This window comes from Chiroxiphia lanceolata, chromosome 2, assembly GCF_009829145.1.
Source record: "Chiroxiphia lanceolata isolate bChiLan1 chromosome 2, bChiLan1.pri, whole genome shotgun sequence".
NCBI lineage: Eukaryota > Metazoa > Chordata > Aves > Passeriformes > Pipridae > Chiroxiphia > Chiroxiphia lanceolata.
In genome coordinates this window covers 81,283,652-81,311,558 of record NC_045638.1, presented here as the reverse complement: position 1 = coordinate 81,311,558, position 27,907 = coordinate 81,283,652, and the positions used below count along the sequence as shown (strand labels likewise).

General features: G+C 41.9%; 1 protein-coding gene across 3 annotated transcripts in view; it reads right to left on the bottom strand.

Moving 5' to 3' along the window:
- The window catches only part of MTMR2 (myotubularin related protein 2), a 61,011-nt gene that overhangs the window by 13,296 nt on the left and 19,808 nt on the right, over nucleotides 1-27,907 (bottom strand). For all 3 annotated transcript variants that reach the window (XM_032681193.1, XM_032681192.1, XM_032681191.1), the window contains exons 3-7: nucleotides 12,862-12,937; nucleotides 9,534-9,628; nucleotides 9,246-9,356; nucleotides 7,058-7,159; nucleotides 6,275-6,358 (exon numbers count right to left, since the gene is read on the bottom strand). In XM_032681193.1, the coding sequence (XP_032537084.1) occupies nucleotides 6,275-6,358; nucleotides 7,058-7,159; nucleotides 9,246-9,356; nucleotides 9,534-9,628; nucleotides 12,862-12,937 (468 nt within the window). The remainder of the gene's footprint in view (nucleotides 1-6,274; nucleotides 6,359-7,057; nucleotides 7,160-9,245; nucleotides 9,357-9,533; nucleotides 9,629-12,861; nucleotides 12,938-27,907) is intronic.

The window sequence follows — 27,907 nt, the reverse complement described above, 5'->3', positions numbered from 1 at the left end:
TGGTACAGCATGCCTGCAAGGAGAGATTTAAACAGACACTTGCTGCAGCAGGGGTGAGCACCCACACAAAGCATCTCTGTGGGGAAGACACATCTGCTCTCTGAACATGGCCAGACTGTTAAGCACAGAGTGTGTTTTAGGGAAACATCAACTCTTAAAACAATACATGCTTCTGTTCTAATAAACAGTACTTCATTTTAAGGCGGGTGGTGGGACAGTGATTACCACTGTTGTGGCTCGCACAGGAAATAAATGACAAATCTAACCCAAGTCAGACGAGCTGTGGTAATTATGGCTGACCCACACAGACTGCAGCCAGTTCACCATCACAGCAGTGAGTCATGCTGTCAAAAGAGGTCATGGTTAAAAATCTGAAGGGAGGACAGACCTTCTGTCTAATACCAGTCACAAACCCTGCTTGTGAACCACCCCTCTGCTGGGGCCCTCCCAGGGAAAGAAATGTTACTACAAGGAATCAGCAGAGCTGCCAGGATCAGGAATACCCCAAAACCCTAAAGGAAAGCTATTTTTGGCAGTCTGAAGCCAAAGAATTGGCAGAAACAGGCATCAAGCAATGTGTATACACAGTCCAAGCTTATTGACGGGTGGAACGTGCTCAGTCTACCTGCTGGGTCCACCAGCTCTGCTGTCAACCAGGGAATAGCAAGACTCTTGCTCTTAGCTGTGCATCAGCTGTAAACAAGCTGGTTACTACCTGGAAGTGGACTAATGGCAAATTAGTTCTCAGTCCTGTCCTAGTAAGTACATGCAATGGATCCATCAGCAAGACCTGGGGATTTCACCTCCCCCAAATGTGAACGAAAAGTACACTGTCAGCACAGTCTTGGCAAGGAAAATGGGAGCTGACAAGCAGCTACATGGAAAAAAGGCTCCATGGAAAAAAGGCTCCTTTTCATTCCCTGCAACTCTATCAGCGCTCACAGAGAAGATTAAGCAGTGGGCACTGCAAAGCACCCTCTGCACAGTGCTGGGCAGAACAGCTTCAGCACACACTGCTTGGGCCAGAACTGAGCTCTAAAGCTCTCCAAAGCTCTAATACTTTCAGCAGTCACACTGACAAATTTGCAGGAAATCTTTCTTCTGCAATAGCCCAGACCAGAAAAATCCATGACAAGCCCCCAAAGAAAGAAAAAGACGCCATGTGTCAGCATTCAGATTTCCTTTGAATCATGGGGAATGTCTGCTTTCCCCCAGCACAGGAGCCTTGAATCACAGCACCACCCAAAACGCTTTGGATTCGGATCGTGACTTTCTCTAAGGACTGGAAGCAAACAGAAATAAGCCAAGCGGGCTAGAAGAGAAGCTGAATTCGCATGTTCCCAGGACGTTTGCCATAATGCAGAGTAGCTTCTGCATTTATTCGTGCTCCTTCAGATTTGCCCTTTCTCCAGCTGGAATCAATAGAGACAGATAAACGTGATATAAAGCACACTAGTATTTCCTCATCTAAGATGCATTTCACTGCTTTCTGGTAAGTTTTAAGCACCCAAAGCCTACTATCAAACCACACTGTTACAGATATAACTCAAGAAGCCTCTGCAGGCTAAGGAATGGCTCTGGGAGCTGCCTGCCTGTGCACCTGCAGGAGGAACCCAGGTGTGCCTCGCTAACAGCAGGTTGTGATCATTCTGAAGCTGCTAGGGCACACGGCTGTTGGGTATCCACATTAGTGACCAAAGGCTGCTGCAAAAGGTCTGTCTTCCTCAGGTAAAATAATGCTGCTAGCAGACCCTGATTTTAGGGGAATTCACATGTTTGGTGGCTGCGAGAGGACACACTAAGGAAGGTAGCACAGCCACATCCACAGTCATAAATTAAACGTCCCATGAACATTCTCACTGAGACCAGCTGAAACAATGCACCTCACACCCGTGCTATTCAACTCATTTATTCTCCAAACAGGATATAGTTTGTCTAAACTGCCTCCTGGTGATCTTCGGTTTGTGTCAGCCTCTGACACATGGCTAGGTTTAAGAGCAGGCTTTGCAGCCCTCCCCCTTGGCTTGCCTGGCCAGGAAAGTCTCTACAGAAGCATTCTCTGAGGCAGTGAGTACTAATGTTCAGCCTAGTAGCTAGTTAAATCTCAGCTATCTTTTTTTCTGTGTTAGTAAGTAAATAACTGGTTTGTACTCTCAATTTGCATACATTTTGCTGGAAGAGTATCTTTGTGCATGGCTAAAGGTGCTCAAACACACCCAGTCAAAAGAGGGATGGTAACAGCCTGGACTGAAGCTATGCGTGGAACTTGCAATGAAGGTGCCCCAGTGCTTGGGAACACTCCTTAGAACTGTATCATCTAACCATAGAGACACAGCCCTTGTGTCATCTCCACACACAAACTAGACTTAGTTTCCCTCTGGATAGTCATTCATGCCTTACTTTAATGACCTGTGCTCAGTTATCACTTAATTTACACACATTGTAGAAGATGGAGTGTCTTCGTTTGCAGGGGAAAACTGCTGAAGCCACATCAGCATGGCACTGAAACCACCACCTTGCAAAGCACATGTTTAAGGTTAAGCACATGGGGATCTTCCACTGACAGGAAAAAAAATTATTTCCTTGCTGGAATTACACACAGTCACATCTCTCTATGGGATCCAGCAGATTGACTCTGAGTTTAGCTATGTAGGTGCACCTTGATCTGCAGCAGGCAAGGCAGGAAGGGTCCTGAGTTACACACCAGCAGTGTCTCTCTCAAACCAGGAAGCTGAGCACATTGGCTGAGGCGCGTCCCTACACCAACACAGGACATAGCTGCACAGCCAAGATGGTCCCTCTGCCCATGTTGTGTCCACTTAGCACAAGAGAGCTCTGATCTGTTCTGCAGTAGGGACATACCTAGCATAAGCAAGACCTTGGTTTAACCATGGGACATTTAACAGTTCAATTCTCACTTTACTCCACTACATTACACCCAGCAATCCTCTGTAGGATGCTGTTCTCATGCTCTACCTTTCCCACTCTGCTTGTATACTAATGCTGGGCATTTCTTTTACCCTCAAAATAGGTCAGTTCTTCTGAATTACTAGTTTCTACATGTTTTCTCTGAAAGCAGCAATCACAAGCCTATACTGTGGCTACCTGGTAGATATGACCAGAGCATAGGATTGGACCAGAATGACTTCTGTAGGGAAATGTTACATATTTCCTGCCTCACAATCCCTTGTAATATTTTCCAAATGCTCCCCACCTTGTTAAGGAAAATAAAGCTTTAAGTTACTCCAAAGGCATCTCAAGGCCTTTTGGTTTTGCGTCTTATTCACTTTGCAATTCTGTTTTAAACTCTGCCAGCCTGCATGTAATAAAAATCAGGGAGCAATTTCAGTTTTAAATTTCATTTGCCACATGTGATTCTATTTACCAACTAAATCTCAAACCTCTCTGAGTTCCTTTTGTTCTCTACAGGTTGTTTATTACTCCCCATAGTTTTACACGATCACGGATTTTTAATAAGTTACATATTTCCATCTTTCCCAAGAATGCTAACAGAGAAGTCAGGGGTTTACTGAGTATCTTTCCTAATTGCTACAGTTGCTATCATATCAACACACTTCTATTAATCTTAATGAAAATTATAATAAATAAATCATACCACACACAAGCTTGCCACGTGTACCAGTGTAGACCATGGATCCTAGTCCATATGTCTTTTCTGAATGCCTGGTAGTTGGAGTTTACTTTTGCTCCACTCCCCTCTCTCTGTGACCCTGCTTCCACAGGAAAAGACTGACCTGGCCTAAGATACACCAAGTTAACATCTGGCCATACTGCTGGGCTGCTTATGCCCTAGGCCAGCTCTTCTGTAACAGTTTTTAAACTAATTCCAAAAAGTCCTGCTGACCGTGCATATGTCCTGCTTTTCTATTTCTGATCACAATTCACAGAGTCAGTGACATTATCTGATTTGATGACGCCAGTTTTGTTTCACTGTTAATGAATGCCTGCTGCCATTTCAGGACATAATCCTGATTTACTGTAGTATTTGTTATTGCTTTAGCAGAATCTGGTTGGATTAAGAAAAAAGGCTAAGACATTCACACAGATAAATTGGACATCCATAGTTATAAATGCTAGAATTAAATAAACAGACTGAAATACCTAAAAGTTTTGGAGGGGACATAAAGCATCATGCTGCAGGACCCAAATCAATCTAACAAAAGGGATGAAATTCTCCTCCTGGCCACATCACAACATAAACAGCTACTGCAGTACAGTTTGTATCTTCTTCAGCAGCTGGTGTTAGTCACTTTTGAAGATAAGCTACTGGAACAGATGGATTGTGTGATCTGGAATGGTAGTGACTGCGGCCCATCATGGGTAAAACTCAGATAGGCTGTGGCTGCAAAATGTCCTGATTGGGTTCACTTTTGCAGTTACCAATGTAAGGAAATGACCAAAGGCTTCAGCACCAGGACATTAGTTTGGTTTCTTGACATAAAAGCAGTCAGGCAAAGTTTTTCCTTTCTACTCAAGAATGATACAAAAGCAGCATAGCACAACTACACATTGCAGCAATGTCTTGAGTTGTCATGTTTTACACACAACAGTGCTACCTTGTGTGACAAGAAACAAAGACGCCATGGCCCAGTCTCATTTTCTTTATAGAAAGACCACGAAGAGCTGCTAATTACATGCATGCAAATACACGTATCCTTTCACCACGTAACCAAACTCCTGCCAAATTTAAGGTACACCAGATCACAGTATAAAAACACTTAAATATGGACAGATAAGCTTCTATTATAAAAAAATGACATGGCAGGATTAAGAAAGTAGAATAATTTACTTGGAAATTCACAGGGGTCACCCTTCCTCCTTTCCAGGTATTGCAAGAATCTCTTTGGTACATCTGTTTTAACTGAAGCTTGGCTAAGCGAATACTGTGCTTTTCAGTGGAGATCTTTAGTTGTTACTCCAAAGTTCTCAGACCTATGAAGAAGCATCTTGCTCAAATAGCTTGGACTGCAGATCCTTCTCTATAAACAGATCTTTCCATAAAATAACCACCAAGAAAGAGGTAAATTCTAAATGAAGCAATAATCACTGCATTATCTGGTCTTGTAGCCAAAGTTGGCCTTAGATACAATATGATTACAAACGACTGGATTTTGTCTCTACTAGGATTTTGGATTGTGGCACCTTATTGCAAAACATACGCTTCTTGCAATGAAGGCAGCATACAGTAAGATACAGTAAGATACATCTCACTTTCAATTATCAGCCTAGAAGCCAGTGATCTATCTTAGGCAGCTATTTTAGGAGAGAACAAATCACCCCCTACAGTGAAGAGCTCTCTCCCCATCTGTTAATGACAGGCCTAGATAACCAATTTAGAAGGCATGCCCAGCTTTTAGAAGACTAGAGCTAGAAAAATGAATCCTTACATTTTGGATGCCAGAAATCAGATGAACAGCTAAGCTAGGACAGAGGTCTGCGTTTGTTTCATTGTAAGAGAAAGACACAAATCTTTAAATTACGTGGCTTAACATCTCTTAATTTAACAAAGGAAATTGCTTTTATTGGCACATCTAGATGAGACAGATGTTTACTGTGTCCAGGGCGAGTGTGTCACCAAATTGAGCCCTTTCCTCTACTTGAGAATTTTATGACAGGAGCAATTCCATTATAAAAACCAAAATTCTCTCATCTTGTCCCCCAGGGAGGACCACTGAAGCTCTTACCACAGTGTTCCTAATTGACAACCTGTCATTTCACGATCATAAATACATTTTGACCAGTCTACTCTGGACACACTACAACTGTGTGCTCTAAGCTATGGTAAATCGCAAAACTCTCTAGGTTGATTCCTATGCTGATTCCCTATGATAATAAAGGCATTCTACTCTTAGTTTCTTTCCTCCCAAGTTCATGTTTAAGACAGGAAAAACTGGAAAGAATTAAAACTGATACAAGCAAAGGCTGAGGTGTGAAACTCAGCATGAGGTGTGAAACTCAGCAATGTACCTACAATGTTCCTCATGGCCAGCAGCGGCTGATGACCAAGCCAGAGCTTTAGCTTTTTCTACTGAAGGCTGAAGTCAGCTCTCTGCAGCCTGAGCCAATCTCCATCAGTGGATGCTACTATCTCTAAAGCTGTACTGCTGTCATCCATCACTGCAGTGTGGAGAACAAAATCCAGCCTGCACAACATTTGTCAGCAGCATCATTATCCGCTCCATGTGACCTGTAACTGTATTACTGCACAGAGCCTCACTTCTGAAGAGTAGAGAGGATGTGGCACAATACCCACCTGTCTTCTGTACTCCCAAGTTGGGTCATACACTTTCCATCCATTTTCTGGGAAAACCTCTTTGTACTCAAATGCAAAAAGTGGCTGAAAGAAAGAAAATTTACCATTAAGAGCCCACTCAGAGCCCATTTAAGGATGTTTGATATCTCAAATACTAATTCATGACTGACCCTTCCTTTTTCCCCACTGCACTAACTTTTTTTAGGGCTTTGTGAAAAAGATTAACCGTCTTGCTGTATCAGATAACTCGTAAAACAATGTACTTTCCAATACACCCCTGATCTTGCTTGTCTATTGCCTAGTACTTTATGGATAAAAGGAGTTTATTATTAAAGAAAGAAAGAAAGAAAAAAACTACTTGGACAAGAATTCTCTTACATATTAACAAACAGTTCCTTTCAACCAGCATTTGAAACAACAATTGCAGCGTCATAACATTACAGAGCAGAGGAATTGCACTTCAGTTCTGGGGCAGTGCAGTCACCATTAGTTGTAAACCTCTGACGGATGTCACTGCGCTTTGACAACTTTCCCTCTGTCGCAAGGCTTCATCACTAAGTCATTCTCCACGCATGAAGGAATCCAGCCCATGGTAGTAGACTTTTCCTGTTTTGTATATGTTTTAAACTCCTACCAACTTCAGTTAAAAACAGACTTAAAACCCACTTCTCCTCCTTCAAGAAAATGCACCCCATGTGAATGCTGTACCAAGTAGAAGGACAGAACGAGACAGTTTACTGCCACTCTGTGTCTTTTGGTAAAAACTGAAGAGAAGACACTTACCAGGTTATTTGAAACCGGGAAAGCATATTTCATTAGGTTCTCAAATATGGACCGTCTAGTTCTCCCTTCAGGCTTATGAGCAAATCGCAAGTTTCGAATATCCTAGGATAAAAAAAAAGAGGGACATCAAGTTGCAAATTTCTGAACCACTTCAAAATGCAAAGAAAATCCAAAAGCCAGAATTCAAAATAGGGTCACATCGCAATGCTCCTTCTAGTACTGATTTAATACTGTACTTAGAACACTTGTAGTGCAACGCTGGGCTTGGCTCAGTGGTTGTCTGCAGACTCCAACAAAGCCTGCCCCAACTGCAGAGGAGCTGAGGAAGTGCACAGGTGTGCCTGACCGCAGCACCTTGCCTTCACATGAAGCTCTATACCTGCTGAAAGTCTAGGGGAGAGCCCTGCTCAGGGATCAGCAGGACTTTGTGAGACAGATCTCCTAGCTCTCACTGAGCTCTCATGCCAAGTTGTGCCAAAGGACCACTGGAAGGGTCTGCCTCACAAAGCTACTCACCTCTGTGAGTAGCTACTACCTCTGTGGAGGTCTACCTCCACAGAGCTACTGCATGTAGGTAGCCCAAGCCTAGCCAGCTGGGTGCAAAGCATTCAACATCATCTCCCTTTAAAGTTTTCGTCTCTCAGAGCACTCAAGAAGATGTCTTGAAACCGAGAACTCCTCCTTCACACAACAGTAGTTTCCTCAAAGAGTTGTAACCCAGGACCTCCTTTCCACACTCACCTACAAAATCAAATGCCAAAACTAAATAAAGCATCTCTAAGGTGCCAAGTTCTTCCAGCTGAGCCCACAACTCAAACACTTGTAGTAAGCAGTTTAAAAGCCACCAGCAGGAACTGAGCTATCAATTCAGGCATATGTAAATTGTAGAGCAAGTTAGAGAATGAGATAAACAGATGAAGACTTTGCATCCTCACAAACAGAGATTACGCGATAGGTCTCAGACAGAGAACATTTCAGGATGTATAAGCTATATTTGCACCTTTCTGTTACTGCATTGAACTGCTCTGCATACCCCAGGCCAAGCAGGTTGGCATATATATATACTACAAAGGGCCAAAACACTCATCATACAGTTTGTGCCCGAGTTTCCCACCCAGGCAAACAATGCAGTTCATTCAAACTTGACCATGTGTACAAATTTGCATATAAACAAAATGGCTGAGGACTAGGAATGCAGATCAAAACAGGGAACAAGCTAGCTTGCCAGCACAAGCACCCCATCCCTACGCTAGCCAGGGTGGATTACGACTGCAATAGGACAAGGGAGCAGCGGGATGATTTGGTACAGACTGCATCAGCTGGTCTTGACTCAGTACACCCACAGCCTGCTTAGCTTCCTGGTGCCTCCAAGTCACAGCAGTGACCAGAGTAGTTTGGGACTCCTCTTCATTCCGCTTTTAACCAGCAAGTGGCATTCCTCTTAGCCTTCAAGGGCTCTGACAAGAGCTTTAAGCAGCCCAAGACCTGCAAGGTTCTGAATTCAGCTTGTCCTGTGTGGCCAGTGAGGCAGGCAGAGGGGCCATGCCCTGGTAAACAGCAGTGGTATGGATTTAGGAGGGAAGATGGGGGCATTATCTGCTTCGTGGGTATACAGTAAGCAGACACAAGAGGCAAATTGTTAATTTTTACTGAAGTTTGTATTACCAGTTATTCCAAGGGCTCTTGAGAGGCACAAATGAAATATGTACTACCTTGAAAGAAATGAAAGAACGGCCTCAAGGAGGAATGAAGGCTACTTGCCAGTCCCTCACCACAAAGCACCGCAGCAGGTGGACATGAGCTAATGATTTAGGAGGAAACGTGCTCCTTTCTTGCTCTTGAAATGCAAATGAGAGAAAGGCATACGTACTGTATTCCACAATAACTGGAGTCTACCTGGAATAGTATGATGGGCAACCCTGAGAACTGCATTAGTAGGATGCAGGCCTAGGTTTCCCCTAGCACGAAAAGCCACTGCTCAGCACAAAACCTGAATAAAGGTTTGTATCTTGTCCTGAATGACTGGTACTGGAGATACTGAAAAGTACTTTTAAAATCAGATGGTTTTTGATGCCTGTGAAGTCATACTGACTGAAACATTTTGCAGAACGTCCTACAGTACTACAGAGAAAACCTGTTAAAATATATGTTCCCCTTCCCCTACTGTAAAACACAGGTAAGAGTTTACCTTGCATACAATCTCCAGCCCATAGGAATTCTCACCACGACTGGAAGCACCTCCAATTTTCTCCACTCTGTTGATTACACCTAAAGATGCATCTAGGACAAAAGGAGGGTCCTGTAGACAGTTGAAATTTGTGAGTTTAAAAAGGGGAGGGGGGAAAATCCCCAGCTCCTGCTCCCTTATGTCTATATTTTCAAACATACAGCTACATTTCACACAGAATTACTCTCAAAGAACACCTCAGTCTAAAGATTAAATAGCTAACAAAAGCAGATTATTTCAAAAGCTTACCCGTTCCATGCTTTTAAAATACAGTCTATAATTGGTAACAGTAAGGGTTCCTCTGATTGCTCCAGTGAAGGGGCAGATGTAAGTAACATCCTTAGCTTAAAAAAAAAAAAAAAGAAAAAAAGTTGTGGATTTCATGGTTTAAATTATGGGAGAAAAATTATGACAGCAACCATATTAGGGGGTTTTACTTTTCAGATCATGACATTAAAACAAGCTTCATCTGGGGTTCTAGCCTAGAGCCTGGAGCTAATATGCAAGTTTCGGTTTTGTGGAGAAGGTAAGAGTTTGAGTAGAAGTAGTATCATCACCCAGAATCCTACATTTGCACAGAACTGCTACCCTGTAAAAAAGCCAGTGCTTGGCTGCAAACTGTTAACTCTTACTGCCAGTAGCTGAGAACACCATGCATGAAAAGAGGAGATGACTTCTGTCTGGATGCATGCCTCTGAAGCTGACAACAGTCTGCATAAAAGCTAAGGATTGTCCCCAAGCTGGTTTGTGCCACCTAGGACAGAAGGTAGTTCTCCCACATGTGGTTTTTAGGGTGCTTGGGTCCTTCTGCACACTCTTGCATGCAGAGTCAGCCCTAGGATGAAGGCCCTCCTGCTGAAAGCCATCAGAGCTACAGTGATTTGCAGCAACCATGAATCTGTACAACACCCAACTGCTGGTGATTTTAGGTCTGAAGTCAGCGATCAAGTTACTCTGCAACAATTCAATTATTTTTGAAGCTGAGTGATGGTGACTCAAAACAGTCCCCTTCTTAAAAGGCCTCAAATGTTTCTCACTTGTTTCAGCAAAAGGCTGGTTTTCACAGCAAACACCCCTCCTGACTGCCTTTCTGTTTTACATCAATTAAAAATTGCCAAGATTTAAGTTGTTCCCTCCCCACCTCTGCCGCCTATCACGTCTTCTGCCACTAAAGCAGTTGGCTGGCTGTGTCGTGGCAATGGTTTACGCTGTCACCAAGAAGTAATGACACCCCTCAAAAACACAGAGGAGATCCACTGACCAGAGCTGCCAGATCCTTGAAAGAACTCCCTGGATCATCCTAATAACCTCAAGCCTCTGGACCCCATGGGACCCACTGTGCAAGGGCTGTGTCAGGAGGACAGCTCGCCTACCCTCCAGGTGACAGCCACCATGCACATGAGGTGTGAGGCTACTGGGGCATCAGGATGGGGACCTTAGTTTCTTCTACCTTTATCTCATGAGATTTAGCCTGGAGGGAGAGAAAGAGGGAGTCTGCCTTACTCCAGGGCTCTGGCAACTCATATAACTAAATCATCCTCACATCAGCTCTGCTTCAGCATAGTCTTCAACAACTCTTGAGATCTGGATGTGGAGAACGATCCTTAAAATATCAAAAGTGACTAAGAGCAAAATATGTAGCACAAAATATCTGGTTAAAAAGAAATAAATATATAGCATGCTAGTAATTCCATTATTTATTTATTTATATAAATTTACATGCATTTGTTCGAAGGACAGTTAAACACAAAATGATTCTAGCCAGTCCTAATTAAACCGTTTCATTAGTAGCTGATTATTAATCACTTCTTTTCAAGTACTAGTTTGACAGAGATTTGAAAGCAGACTTGTGACGCATAATAAGGGTAAGGGCAGCCTGCCTGGTTTTTCCACTAGAGTTCCCATTATTCAAAATGTAATTCAAAATGTTTAAAAAACCCCCAACAAAATCTACTAATAAGAAAAGCATGCATTTACATCTGAAAAAGAACAGGATTTCTGAGTAAATACAAAAGGTGCTAGAAAAATGTTTTGCAGGTAAGGAAGCCCAGGCATGATCTCAAACACTGGCCTTGCCAGATTGTAAGCCACATCACCTTTCACATTTGCATTTTATTAGCTTGGTTTCCTAAGGAAACAATTTTACTTAATTACACTGTGCATGTACCTACACACATGGCTTGTCTGACCTTAACCCCTTCACAGCTGTATGATTTCAGCAGTCTCTACCTGATAAATAGGGATCTCCAAGGCATTAAAATGCTTCACGGTTTGTGAGAATGGATGCCAGCTATAACAGAGAGGTTGTAGTAGTGCTAGCACCAAGGGAAAGTCTATTAAGCTCAGTCTTTGGTATATATAAGAGAATACCTATGGGAGAAAGAAACTGAAAACCAGATCTACTAATTCCCTTGCTTGTGGAATCCCTGTCTTTTACAGGTCAATCTTACACGACATTATTGGGTTAGCTGAAAATATTTTTTTCTTCCCTTCCCTGTAAAATACAAAAAGAATTACATTTGCCTTTCTTGACACTTTTAACAGGAAACAATCATTGCTGATGAATAACAAATATTTCCTTTTTGCTGCCTTTAACTTCTTGCTGGACCACGCAGCTGCTGTCTGGGCTACTCCAAAAGCCACCCAGTTTTACAGATTTATATGGCTCATCTCATCATTTGTCAACAGATAAAACACTGGAAACTCTGATCTCTTAAACTATTCCCTAGGAACCCCTCAAAATATAGTCCTGCTGTCAGAGCTAACTGTGTCTGTGGAGTGAGTTAGATATCAGTCTGCAGTGTTTGGTTGGAGTACGAGTTCAAAGTCCTTAGGAAAGAGGTAGAGAAAAAGAGTAAGCACTGAGGTGGATTTTTTTGGGTTTGGGTTTGTTTGGATGTTTTTTGCTTGTCTTTATTGTGGTGTTGGATGTGGGGTTTTTTGGTGAGGTATTTTCAGTGTTTTTGAATTTTTATGTTTAGGACTGAAGTTGCACTCTTCCATATCATTTTAAGAGGAAAGCAACATGGCAAAGAAGTGAATGAAAAATCTTTCCCAGAAAATTAATCAAGAGGCTTATCAAGCTTTCAGACTGGAGAGCATCAGCAAACCTGATGTATGTCAGAACATCTGGATAAAAAAAAAAAAAGGCAAAAGAAAAAAAACATCCCCATATCACAGAAAGTACCCCGCAAAAGCACGGTATCCTTTCCTGGAGTCCATGACAGAGATTTGACACAAATTGTGCTGTGTCAACCTAAGAAGTTACCCTGTGGCAAGGACAACTTGACACAGTAGATCCATGTCCTCTCAGGAGGCAGGAAATGCAAGGCTGTACAACCTACCTCATCACTCGTGCTAAGGTGCCTTGAATTGCTTTGTATTTGCTACGTGCTAAAAGGAGACACATAGTTACCTTGGTCCCCGTGATGTGCAATAGCTCGACTAATGAAACAACCTGATCATAGCTTTCAAAACATCAGCAATTTGCTCTTGTTGGTTAATGACTGCCAAGGTATTTTGCTCTATGGATATTCTATTTGGTCAGCAAACAACAAGGAATTTCCTCTTCACGTACCCATGTCTTTAATGGTTTCCCCTGGTAGCAAAGGTGGCTCTTCCATTTCAGCCAATTTATTAGCCTCTCTCAGGACCTAGGCAAAAGACAGAAGTACAAACAGAAGTCCATTATGTTTTCATAAACCAAGAAGTTTACACTTACCTGCAAGGGGTCAATGATATCAAGGACAAGAAATTATTCAAAGATCTTGAGGTACTGCCTAGTGTTTGACCCTCTTCAGAGGTCAACACCAGGCTCTGTGCTTTGGCAGCATACTTCCCAGGTGTCCTTTCATGCTTAACCTTCTCCTGCCCAGCCCACTATCAGAAGTTGAATTCTCTCACAGTTACATACAGAGCCAAAGGAACCAGTTCCTTTCCTAGCTGAAGTGATCAACTATTACCACGATGCTATCAACTGTTCAGCAGAACAATTTCTAGTTTACACTGAGGAAAGTTGAAAAGGACACCTTGTCGCACCACTCTTTTCAGTGAGGGTCTGAAAACTGTGAAAGTCCTGACTTGGATCAGTTTAGAAAGGTTCTGTTTTGATAGGCATGCATAGGAGGTACAGTTTTAATTTTTTGGGAGGTTTTTGGCTGCCAAATGACCCCTTCTCCACCTTCCTTTGGATTCAAGTTATTCCACAGGGCATGACTTCTCACACAACTGATTGCATTTACGCAAAGGTTTTCACAAGAACAGCTGCTATCATGAACAGATGGACATTTTAGGAAAGCACAGCTGTAACTATGAAAGCATAACCTGAGGTCTAAATCTACGGTGAGAACTAGGGGAGAAAAGCAAATATAAGTGACCAAGATTAAGGCTAAGTCTATGTGGCCCAAATGCAGACGGATTTAATCATATTCTCCATGCCTCAAACTGGCCAAATGACCACAAACACAGCAGCACACTGGTCAACCTCTTAACACAGACAGAGAGCAGGTAAGTTAGTTTAGACTTCTCCTTGTGCTATAGAAACCACAGAACTTGGAATTCAAAGCTGGCATGTGTCCCACCTCAAGAATACAGGCAGAAGGAGCTGATTGCTGCTTACAACTGAATGTGGAGGCTCATTCTCAATCTCTTTAACATTATGCAAGGAAACACAAAGCATTGTTTCAATTTGATATCAGGAAATCCCTGCAAAGAAAATTCAAAGACATAGCCCAAAGTGGCATTCTAGAACCTGACACGTCTGTGGTCAACTTTCATGTAGGATCAAGCCAGAGGGAGAGCCTCTGGAAATAAAAATTCTCTCAACTATGCAAAAAAAGTGGAAACAAAACCCTAGGAAAGCCCACCACAATAAGAGCACGTTCCAGCATTTTCACACAACAGATTGATGCATAGATGAAAAGATTAACAAGATCAAAGCCTTCTTGAGAACAAGATGTACATTTTAAAAAATGCATTCAAAAGACTCTTGGGAAAAATTAATAATAAAAGTGAGTGCAGTCCCAGCTTCCTAACAGGAGCCTCACAACTGTACCCACTTGGGCCAGCTTTACCAGGGAGGCTGCCAGAGCAGTCATACTGGTGTCCACAGGATGAGTAAGGAGAGGTCACCATTGTCAGAGCTCACTCTGGCAGCAATTTGCAGGAAAGCTTCTCCTCCCCCACATCAGCAATACTAGTAAAAACAAGGTTTTGATGGTATAACGAGCAGAAGTCAATGTTGAGGACTTCTTGTCAGCACAGCTGTGTTGGCCAAAGATCACACAACCCATCAAAGCCTTGACTGAGGGCCTTCCCAACAAAAGTCTGTGATGTAGATCTGCTCTCAACGCCTGTGTGTCTAATTTTCACTGAGTAACTGCCTTGAAATTAGCAGGATAACATCTGGATTAGGATAATGAAATGGAGGCTTCTGGCTAATTAGTCCATAAGTGGTGGTCATCTTTTGGCTTTTTATCTTGTAAGGACATTAGTGAAATACACTCTGCAATTCAGAACATGATCACAGCTTCTTCGTGAAGTCCATACCCCACACGGGCAGCAGCTGCTGCGAGGAACACTTCGGGTCAACAGCTGGACTCGCTGCTCTTCTGCAGCTGTCAGGGGAGCATGTACAGCAGTAAACATTGGGAGACTGAATTATATCTTAAGCCAAAACAAATATGAGGTAGCTACATAGAAAGCACTCAGTATGACAAACATCTGCCATGTTGGCTCAGGTGGGTTTTAAACACTGTAGCAGGTGGAAGATAGACGGAGGGAATAGGAAGTAGTAGGAAAGACAAGGACCCTCCATGTCAAATCACTTTAAACACAGGTTAAAGCCTTTTCAGTCTAAAAACTAGTTCTTCTAAAATCCATCTGTCATCTCACACTCTCTGAAATGTGGAGTCCCAAGGTGAGAGGAAAGGGTTAGTGATCCCACCTACGCTCACTTCAACACAGGGCAGCAGCAGACGGATAAGCTTCCGGAAGCACAGCACTTCAAGGTCAGCCTCCTGTCTCCCCATCCCTTTTATTTTTCTCTCTTTTATTTTGCTATAGACTTGAGGACTAAACTGATTTTCACCATCCCGTAACTGGCCTCAGCCACATGACCTATCTCAGGTAACAAAGCACTGCCTGTCTCCATGATGATTTCAGAGTTGGTGCAAGCATATCACACCTGGATAACAGTATCCTTCCCAAGAGATTGAGACAGACATGGTCAGAAAGTCAAGGACAAACGCTTCTCTGTCATGTTGGTCTTTGCACTATCTGCTCAGCTCTAGACCTTGAATGAGCCTCCAGTTGGAACACGAACACTTGAAAACCCATCCTGGCAGAAACCAAGAAATGAATGGTAGGCATTTTTTGCTGAAATCCACCTCCATCAATGGCTCCTTAAAATTGGTTCGGGGAAATATAATCTGTGTAGGGCTGAAAATGCAGGAAGCAGGTACAGCAGAAGATATCTGCGGCAGCACTGAAGGATGGAGGCTGGCAGGAGGGAAGAAAAGTGGGTGGCTAAGAAAAAAGGAGTTTTGGAAACAGATCAAGGGGAAAGAATGGTATGGGACAACGCACATGAAGCTCTGAGATGATGTCAATATCATAGATGGACCCCTTGCTCCTTATATGACTAAAGAGATGACATGAAAAGCCCTTCCATCTTACTGCCATCCTCCTCTCCCCCTCAAAATCCAAAAATGGTTCATTAAACTGTGAGCAAATCTTTTTTGTACATTAGCCTCTTTTCAAGACTCTAAAAATAACACTCCTGGGCCCAAATTTAGCCCTCTGCAAACCTTGCAAAATTAAATTAGGAGCGCCAGTAAGGCAAGGAAGCAGGGAAGGGAGCCAGGGACACGACTGTAGCAGCCTGGCTGCAGGAGAGTGATGGCTGGCTGCTGATACATTAACGCTATTGAGGCAGGCACCACATACATCTGCAACAGAAATGTGCCACCTCCGTGTTGCCTCGGGTTTTTAAATTGTTCGGTGGGAACAAAACCAGAGTTCTTAGAGATCTGTAATGAAGGTCACAGCCAGAGCTGGGCAGAACCAGCATTACTTAGGAATAGGACCACAATGACGTAGAGCCACACACTGGCTGTATCTGTCACAATCATCACTAGATGGTTTCTGTAAAAAACAAGATACAACCACCAAAAACTGGTAGACTACTCTGCCTTGCCTCTAAGCTGACCAAGGTCTTTGTTACCTTTTCCCCACAGAAATGTTATGCTTGGTAATTGAATTTCCAGGGGAACAAAGAGTCTAGTTACACACCAGAACAACCTTTATTTCTGTCTTCTTTTATCAAGTAACATCATTTATCCATCCCACCTGTCAGCAGCTCTCCCTCTAGATAAAACAGCCTTCTGGGATCCTGAGATTGGGAGTACCTTAGCACCTAAACATAAGTCCTGCCTTGGCTCAGAGGGTGTGAGGATTTCATGCTACCACCTACCTTTGTTCTCTGCTCGAGCAGCGACTTGGCAGAACAAACCCACACTGCTACACTTAACAACCACTTCTCTTACTCCAGGATCCCACCCCGTGTTAGCTCCAGCACACTCATCCATGGCTGAAGGTGCAGAACTCTCTCATGCCCTCCCAGCTACTGCACCCGACACAGGGAAATCCTGATGCTGTTTTGCTAATGCAACCTTCAGATTTGAACAACAAAATGATCATCTCCTTTACTTGCATGTATGGGGTCAGGGAAAGAGGTCTAGATCCTGCTAAAAAGGTAAGACTGCTGCAATTCAGGGTACTGCAATTCTGGCAAGCCTCTCCAACCACGTGTTCACACTGCCTCCTAACACAACAGCCAGCATGCTGCTCCAAAAATCCCTCTCCTGACTGATGTCCCTGCAAGACTCCTGCTCAGCTCATCCTGAGCAGCTGCAGCCAACTCAGGGTGGTACAGAGTTAAATTACAAGCAAACTCCACACGAAGAGTTTCAGAGGTCTGTGCATAGTTGAACACTGTTCCAGAAAGATCTGAGAAGGTACATGAGACTCTAAATTCAGGGTTTGCTTTTTGCCTTTGAACAAAACAACTGATGTGTTTTCCTCTTGTACTGCCTGGTGAGGCACTTGCCTACTAGCGTAGCTGCACAGCCAGGATGACAACCACATCCTGCGCTGGCTGAGGCCAAGCCAGGATTGCCTCCTCCTACCCACCCTGCCACTGCTGTAATTGCCCCTGGGTCTAGTGCAGTCAAGATGCCAGAGTTCTCTTAATGGCTTTTATAATGAAAGTTTTTCCATAACCTGGATCATTTTGCCAGGACTGGCTTAAGGTGTGACTACAGGAATGAAGGCATATAAAAGCCACAGCGAGGGAGAGAGAGCAGTTGGGACCGATAAGGGAGATTAGCTTTGTCCCTGGACACCACACATGCCTGCAGATAACAAAAATGCATGAGGAGAGCACCCAAGGTCCCTCCTAGCCATTTTTCAGTCTCTCTCTTCCACTTTCTCCTGAATATTTGAGTCCTGAAACCCACAGACAAAGGTCAGATTGTGTGGCTTCACACAACTCAAGGGGAGACTACAGGTTTGTGCTACCGAACTGCTGTATAACAGTTTTCCTAAGTCTGCAGGGATTCTTCTATCCTCAATCACAATCAAACGAGTAAAAAAATCTTTTTTGCTTAGACAAAATTAAAATGTACCCTTTTTGTGATTCTTTTTTTCCCTCTGAGTTCAGCTCTCCTTGGCAACCTCCTACATACTCCAAATCATTTTGCATGTTTTGAATAGATCTGTTACACGTAAAGCCTCAACACTGGTACAACATGTTTGACCCAACTGCATGACCACCTTGCTCCTGTATTAGTCCTATCCCCAAAACCACATCTGCCCCATTTACTGTGAAGATAAGCTCTCCAGACTGGGAGCTGCTTTTGTTCCAGCTACACACAGTCCTGTTTTATGTTTCCTACAGCAGGAAGGCAGTCTCTTAACTGGTCCCTTGACATAAACATATATACCTGTCTGTACAGCCAAACATTATACACACACACAGAGCCCCTGTACTCACAGATTTGGCACGCCTATGTCTACCTCGTGAGCACACACTGGTCAGCAGCAACATGCAAAATATATGCTGCAGGGACAAGAATGTGCATGTGCATTGTACACACGCAGTAATATACACACAGAATTAGTAGAATTTAAAATATGCATTTTTTCAAATTATGTGTGAAATATGGAATTGAAAGTCAACAGCCAAGTGAAAGGTTTTATCTCCTACAGGAAATATCTGTCTGATACTTCACATTTTAATGGACTACCTGGGAATATTCTGCTTGTACTTAACATATCTGAACTTTCCTTCTTCCCTTGCTTGTTTTTTTTTTTAAATTTCTTTCTCTCAAGAAGTGGGAAATTATTAAATACCCTCCTTAATCAGCATTTTTGCCACTTTGTAGGCAGGGTAGTCAGTAAGCTGCAGGAATATTCATTTCATCTAAAACTGGAGATCAACATCTCAGCAGGTCACCCTGTACTAGTCGGTGGAAAGCAGAATACCTAGGAGATGACCTTTAGGATGAGTGCCCTTCTCCCATGAAGACTAAGAAATAGGGCAAAGGAATATCAGTGTAGATCTGGTACAGCAAATCCCAACCCTGGTGCTTCCTTGTGGCCAGCATAGCAATGCCCAGTCTCCTGGACACCCATATACAACTGAGCAGTATACAAACTTCTATTTGCAGAGAAGTAAAACGTCCTCTGTGCGAACAGGCAGCAGGAAAGAGCCAAGCCAGATCCAAAACCTGAATGAATTTAATTTAAAGAGGCATGACTTCAAAGCTTGTAGGATAGGTCATCTTAGCTGTAGCATAAAAGATAGCTTTTGGGTCAGATCTGGCTCTTGTCTGCTGTTTTCAAAGAATACATGAGAGAAGTCAGCCTTCTGCAAAGACTTAGCCAGGATTACTTTACCTACTTCAACATTCATTCATTCATTATTTTGTTTGTAAATCCACAGCAAAACATATACACTTACATAACCAATGCTTCTCTCCTTTAAATGCCTTTTGGGGGGGGGGTCTCAAACCACGTTCACCTATTCCTTCCTCTGGACTGCCCTCCCACTCCAGCCCTTTCCTGATAGCTGTTTTCATCAATCAACAAAGGACAATGCCACTGTGACAGGTGTATCAAGATTTATCATTATCCCAATGACGCTGTAAAAATGTCTGAAACAAACAGATACAGAACCTCTTTGCATTCACGTCAGAAAAAAATCCCCACAGAGGTCCAATTCTGTCCAACTGACATTGACAGAAGCTGTAGAACTGACACAAATCTGTGCAGAAACAAGATTAGTATGCTTCTTTAGGTCAGTTTTTCACATGTGCATTGGTTCCTTCTATAAATGGAACATTTCTTAGAACAGGAAAAAGGGCACATTTTACTGCTTAGATGCATCTGTCTTCTCAATGCTCAATTAGCAGGACCACAGAACAGAAGCCATACTTACTTGACTGAAAATACTGTGCTACTTTGAGGAGATTTTCAGGTGCCATTTATGGCTCTTTCAAGTGTACTTTGAGAAGATTTATGTGCTAAGTATTCTACTGGAAATGCAATAAAACATAAATTGAGCAAGTAAATGGACTTTGTTGATTATTTTCAAATCATTAAGAATACCACAGCAGAAAGACTAGAGGAAAAAACAGTAGTATCTGCCTGGCTGAGGCACAGGGACTTTTCTGAGGATTATGACCAGATGAGTTGAAAAACTATGTTAGAGGCATTCAGAGCCTCAAGACATTAATTGCAGGGAAATGCTTCGTGTCTTATTCTTTTTGAATATTAGAAGTTCAAAGGGGAAAAGACAAAACACCATGGACAAATGGATCATTTCAGAATAGTACACAAAGAATCAAATCTACCGTCCAAAGACCACATCAAGCCCATTCAGCTCCTAAGAGAGCAACTGGCCAAAGGAGGCTTCTTAGCTTGGTTAAAAAACAACACAAGCGGTATTTAAGTTATCAAAAAATGTTCTGACATCAAATCACCTATTACACTACTCTAAAGACAATAATAACATACAATGTACGCTGCAACTGCCTTTTAACTATGCTTTCCTGAAACAACTAAAAAAACCAAATCACAAACTGTGATCTCTACCTATCATATATGGAGAAAGTATAAAAAAGCTTGAGAAATCATTTGCTTACTTACCACTGTCCTGAAAATCTTTAAAAAGAAGCTGAAGATTAGTGTATTTAAAAAAAAATACAGTCACCAGAGTAATATAAAGGGACTCCTCTGCAGGAGGAAGTAGCCACCATGTAGTGTTTCTCCAGGGTTTTCTGCTTTATTTTTTCCACAATATATTTCTCCACTCAGACCCGAATGTCCAGTGATGAAGAACAGCCTCTCTGGGCTGGCAAATCTCCTGGGCCCTCACTGCACAAGTACAAGGCAAGGCTTAGAAGCTCAAAGGAACACATTGTTGAGGGCCACTCATTCAACCATGGCTGGTTTGTCTCTTCAAGTTTGTATGGCTTGGTGGCTCAAGACAATTCTCTCATTAGGCTCTGACAGAAGGTTGTCATTGACTCAACACAGCAACACTCTCTGGCACAGTGTTGCAGACATCATCTATTCAGACAAGTCCAACATTTTTTAACACAGAATCTTCTTCAGTGCCAAGGGTTCTACACACATCTCAAACCGTAACGCCTCTGTTCTCCACAGGCTGCTCAAAAACTTTGGACACCACAGTAGCCTGACTCTACCCTTTATTTTTACTGAATTTTGCTTAGCAAACAATTTATACATGAAAAAAGACTAAAAGTTTCAAGGAAACCATTAAACTACTTCAGTGAAGTTAATATCATCACTCTTAAGTAACAGAAAAACGCTCTGACCAAAGACAGAGTTATAAATTCTACCAACTAAAATAAGTCACAGAATACTGTGTCCATTACCAGGAATTTCACTTTGGAGTTTTGTGATATGTATGATAAGGATTCAAGATACAGGTAATTATATATTTATAACGAACAAACAATCATACAGAGGGGAACAAGGATATTTCATTCCGTGCAAAAATATCTACAGAAAATCAAATCTTGGTGGATATTGCATGCAGCCACAAATCCTTCTGCTCTTTTTAAATACCATGCTTGTTCATTCCTGCCTGACTTGTCCTTCAATCTACAAAACTGTAACTAACAGAGGGGAGGGAAGCCACCTCTTACCTGGTTTTACTCAACAAAAGGAAAATTCTTGCACTTTGTAGCTAGGAGAAATATTGCAGTTGATTAGGAAGAGCTGAAAATATTTTTGAGGAACATATGAAGGCCATTTGCTTATTCTCTTAGTTTCACTGTTCCTAATAGATGGCAATCATAAATGCTTCCAGATTTCTTTCACTGTGCATTACTCCATATTCAAGCATTTAGGTACCTCTGCATAAGAAAAACTAGCAACGTTTGCCATCTCTGCTCTCTTCTAAATAGATGAGCACTTAAGGAGTATTATTCCCACATAAAGGAGACAGAAAACTGACTGCATTGGGCTTTTCTCCCCTATCTAACTTGTATGAAATCAATATTCTGCAACCCAGAGGTTGGCTACTCTGGGGGTTTGTTTCCTTGAAAGGGGGAGGTGAAGAAAGGACTTACTGGTGCAAGGATGGGACCAAGATTTTCCATCTCTTGGGACATTTTAAAATGAAAATTATTGCAATTCTTATGAAATACATAGCATTTACTATAAACTGGAGTCTTAGAAAAGCATCGCAATGGCAGGGGCTAAATTGCAGTCACTGACAGGGCTGCCCTGGTATGACCACACTTATGGACAAGAGCATCATTCATTTTCCAGAACCAGTCATTTGTGCCTTTGTTCATCAACAGCTTAATGCTCCAAACAAAGGAAGCCCACTTCCCACAGGCACACATGCACAACTCATACAGTCAAAGTCGGAATTTCAAGACAGTTAAAATATTTGTCCCTATAAGACTTTCTTACTTCTTTTCTGCTGCCCTTTAAATCCTTCAGCTTGATACCTTCAATAGTGTAAAGCAGTGTAAATAGGCACTATTGCCTGTTCTTGGATTTGTTCCTTGGATTTCATTTCTGTGTGCAAAGGGACCTGTGGAAATACTACAGGAGAACAGGCAAGGGCTTCTGCCTGCATAGGTTCTACTCCTGTACACCCACAAAAACGTGAAGTGCACCTCCACATGTGAATATAACTAAGTCCAAAGCAATGGTGCAGAGAAAGATACAGCCAAATCTTCACATAGTGACAGTAAAAAGATGAACTGTTTATTTAATTTCACTGCTGTATCACCAGTTCACATCTAGCCAAGTCTTTTGCGACCACAGGTCAATTATCTTCACCATCTGGTGGCTTGTGCAATATGGTCTGTAACTTAATAGCAGTCACAGTCCAGTGCATCGGGAAGGAAAGCTCACAATGCAGAAGACACCTTTGCATTTGCTATGAACTAGTCTGCTAACAGGCAGTCCCAGGCAAAGAGACAAGGGCCAGTCTGAAATCGGAATATTTATCCCCATGTATCATTAAGAAAGGGATGGAGCTGACTGGCAGGGCAGAAAATCTTCAACTACCATGGAGGTGCTTCAGCAGAGGCTTTGTCATGATCTAGTGCTTCCAAGCTAGCATCATTCACTAACTGAAAAGTCCCTTAAAAGCAAAACTAAAAAACATTGCTTAAACGAGTACTTAGAGTTTAAAACATTATGTCACTCTCTAAACCCAGCTCTTGTTGAACATGTGTTACACATAACCAAAGCCTGACACACTTCCTGCGTTGGCAGGGAGATAGTAATGGAAAAGCTCTCTGAGGCTACTTTTAGTGATTTACAGCAAAGGATGGAGGGGGGGGATCACATCTTTCTTCAATATGATTTTTTACTAACAATATACATGTTCTACACAAAACTAGTCTAAGCTACTTTGCACTAAAACTAGAACAAAGTAACACAAAGGTGTCAAGGTCAGTGACTGGCATTTCAGTTAATCCTGCCCAACATCACCTGAGGGACAGGATTTACCGCAATTTTAGAAGTCAGAGAATCTGAGAGACATTACCCTGAATTCTCTCCATAAACAGAAGAGAAACACAGTAGGTTTTCAAAACAGACAAAACTGCATCTTTACTGGAGCACAGCTAAAGCTGAGAAATCACTTGCTGTCCCTCTAATAATGTCCCCAACATCTGCACCAAGGACTTCTCTAGCTCAGCTCCATGACATTCTCACCTAGCATGGGCAATTCCTTAAAGTTGAAACAAATCAGATCATAAATGACCTACTTCCTTCCATTCAGTACAAAGGAATTGTGGTTGGTTAGCTTGAATGAATACTTGCCTAAAGAGATTTCATCCACAAAACCTAAGGAGATGACAATGGTATCCATTTACTATCTTGGAAGGAAAATACTCCTTCATATACCTTTTGTCACGCATCAATTATGTATCTTACAAAATAAACCATATGGGCATGTTGTGTGACCATACACACAACAGATAACAAATTAAGGTTACACCAGCCAGTCTGTTTCTTCCCATTTCTAACCTTCAAGTCTTGGGAATGCTACAATAATACTCCTGCATGTCTTATATAAACCCACTGCAAATCCACCAATTGTTCATATGTTAAAGAAGAAAATTACTATAGAGGGAGCAAACAGTCATGAAGGATGGGTCATGTGCTTGTAAGGCATTTTTTCTGAACTTCAGAGGAACATAAGGAATTGTGGATCTTAATGTTGCCCTCAAAGGGGAGAGAATGTTTTAGTGGTCCCAAACAGCACAGCTAAGAACAAATATTTGAATCACTTTTTCTGAAGGTTACAAACTAAGCAGGTGACATACAGGTCTGCTGTACTGATTTCCCCTGTCCAGAGAATGGACTAGATGCAAAAAGCAATATTAAAAAACCCCATACGAGTTTCTGTCCTCCGGTTTAAGCTTTTGCTGTATACAATCCAAAAGCAAACACAATGGGCCTTAACAAATTATCAGGTAAAGGTACTGTTCATAAGGGAAGTGGCAGCAGGCTCTGCTGGCCACATCCACTGCTTCTCAACTGCAAATGAGGAGGATCCAACCCTTTCATGAGGGCTACGCCAAAGACTTGAACGTAGTAAACTTCAGGCATTATCCTATAAAGCAACAACTAATTCAAAATGAAAATCCCTATGGACAGAAGTTAGAACACCAGCAAGAAGACTTAAGTACTATAAAATGCATGGACACGTATCCCCATATGCACAGGACAAAATACTACCTTATAGGACTTAGGAGCAAGAAACTCACTGTATTTTATTAACCATCAAGTTCCCAGATCTGTAATAGCTATTTATACACCTCAATCCTTTTAGCAATATTGGCTTTAAGGTGTTTTTAACATCTCAGCCCAAATCACAAAGTATCTATGAATTTCCAACTTCAATTCCGACTACTTCAGTTCTGTTCTTGCCTGATCTATAACTTATGTTAAAACATATGGCAGTGTATTTGCTAAAAATTCCCTCAAAAAGTATATTCCCTAAATCAATCCTAAAGAGCTTCAGATTTGAGATCAGGAAAGGGGTGGAGGGAGAACCTAATAATGCTTTGTTGTTTTTCTGCTGGGGGTTGGGGATTTTTTTTCCATTCTTTTTTTTCCTATGAAACTAACTGAAGGAGCCAAAAGTTACCTAGAGTTAGTTTATGAAGTGAAAATTCTATAAATTTTCTAGTGGAAAGGCAATTTAATCTTAGTTCCAGATACTGAAATGCTCAATATACATTAAAAAAACAAACAAACAAACAAACAAACAAACCACAAAAACCTTCATAAAGGTTATTATTAAATACTTTGGAGAAAAGTTTAGGAAAAATACTGCTCACGTATTCAGCAGGAATCCCCCGTGGTTGCCTCATTTACCTCATTACACACATGCATGCACACACACAGAGTGTTAATTGCACTCCAAAAGAAAACTGCAGGCAGAGACTGCAAGAAATTAGATGGGTCCTTCCCCTGGTTCTCTCCTCCCAATGGACGCCTACTATTCTTCTAAAAATTCCCCACAGAAAAAGAGAGGGCTAATTGTAGCCACGACAAAGTGTTTTTCCATTGTCACGGAAATTTAATTCCTAAATTTGAGCCAATGCACACGCAGAGGCAGAGACCAAATAGAGGTAGGAGTGATGATGGATCCATGTAGCAATTCATTCTAGTGGGAAAAAATTTAATATACATCGAGAGCATAACTGGCAGATCCACGTCAAAATCTTGAAAAGCTTATTTTCAGCCTCTTAAAGCTAACTGATGCAACACCTTCCTGTGAGAACAACATGTAGCCCAGGCACTTGCCTGCCATACCACAGAGTTACCACAAAATGCATTAGTTCCCTCTTCAGGGCTTATCCTCTTACATTCTTCCAGGAACAATGTGGGACTTTTTCTTGTCCCACAGTAATGAGGTGCTTAGCTCAAATCTCAGTACCTGTCAAGAGTTGGGAGTTCGTGCTGTCTTGTGACAATCAAATCTACACAAGACATTCAGGCATGTAAGGAGAGAGCTGTAATAGAGAACAAGCTCAAGCTACTGTATCAGTTATTGGTATGACCTCATCTGTAAAATCAAAGGTAAGGCCACATCTCATAAAGAACATAGAAAATAGTAAGAACAACCAGGACCTTGAAAAATCTCTCACAGAACTGACTTTAAAAACTTGCAGAACTGTCACACGACAGAGATGTTAATTCGCAGAAAGTCAGACAAAGAATGATAAGCCCAGGGAAAGGACATCCATCGTCCTCGACTCAAGACCTGAAAGAAATCAGTCAGCTGACCACCACTCATATGAACTGTTCCATATCAGAGGTGGCAATAGGCTCCAAGAGGAAGCCCAGGGGGCAAACAGTAACACATTAGCACCGACAGTGACTGATTTGAAGACAGACTGTGAGTCTGCAGTTGCACTGGCAATACCAACACAAGAGGCTGTCCACAGGTAGAGAATTGATCTCACCTCCCAGGCTTGTTCTCCAGCATGAGACACTCTCAGGAATGAAGAGTGCAATGGTGAAGGCATAAATTCCTCTACGAGAGGTAAGGTCAACATGTAGTAGTGGAAACTGCCCCTTTCTCCCTATACCCTAATACAAGCAGGAGCATGGGAATTCATCTTCTCTAGGTCTATCACTGACAAACAGCCACTCGAGTGTAAAGGTAAGAACCAGCTTTACACCTACACACAACTGCATCACAGCCACTCACATCACCTCTGCAAGAATAAGTTTTCAGGTGAAGCTTGTGTCGAATTCAGGGCACACAGAATTGATGCAGGTGAAGAACAACAAGCATTTTGCCAGCAGAAGCAGGTGCTCACACTTGGCCTGCAGTGCCTTTATTCTAAATAAGTAATTCTCTGCTTTACCATCTCTTCTGAAACACTATTCTAAACGAAAGAGGAGCAGCATTTGCAGAACTTCAGTTTGCTTAGAAATAAAAAAAAGGAGGGCAGGCTGTGAAGAAATCACTCTGCAAATCACGGGAACTGTGGCACAGTATGGAATTATGGGTTTCTAATGGCCTCCAGTAACCAACACACAGGCATCTTCTCCTTGAAGAATCTATCATGCAGCTAAGTGAACATTCCTCTGCGGACATTGTTTTTGATTTCTAATGGGTACAGAGGCCCTGTTGGATGGGGAATCAGACACGCTCAGGAGAGCTGGAATCCCTGCCCAGCCAGATTACGGTACACACAGATAAAGTGACAAAAGGGGGGAAAAGAGTCACAAGCGGCAATCATAGTTAGAAGGAAAACATGTTGAGCCATCTTAACTACCAGGAAGGAAAGACAACCTTGATTTTAAAAAGGAAATATTGCTTAGTTCTCTGCTTCTAAAGGTAGTCCTCAAGTGTCACAAAAACTGTGAAAAGGCAGATCAGTTGTGCATCGAAACTAGAAATTTGCAAATTTCAGTTAAAAATTAAGAAATTAAAATTAGTTTAATTTTTTTGTAATATTATATAATATATATAATACATTATACAATTAAGAGCTGTAGCAGTATTTTAATCTTATTCGTATCAATGAATCACTTAGCCTCAGTCTAAAAATTATGTTTTCTGTATGTTGGAGTAACTAACACCCCAACTTCACAGCGGGAAAAATTTTAGACATATAACAAACTTCCATACCCAGGCGTGCTCACAGATCACAGAGTAGTCTGAGTTGGAAGGGACCCACAAGTCCAACTCTTAAGTAAATGGCCCATACAGGGACCAAACCCACAACCTTGACATTTTAAGCGCAATGCTGTAACCAGCTGAGCTAATCTCAGGGTTTGAAAGATTACTTTTTGTATCCATAGGTAAAAGGCGTAAACTATCACAGACTGCACATAAACTACTGTTTAAAATTGGCTAAATTGGCCTTTAGAAAGAAACATTCATATTCTTGTAATTTATGAACTTTCTGTTATTAATTATGGATGACTGAGACAACACACACAGGAAAAAAATCATCATGGTTGTCAAAGGAATTAGCTTTGTATTCAGATATTTTTATGCAATTTTACTGCGTTTAAATTTTACAAAGATTCTCAACCAC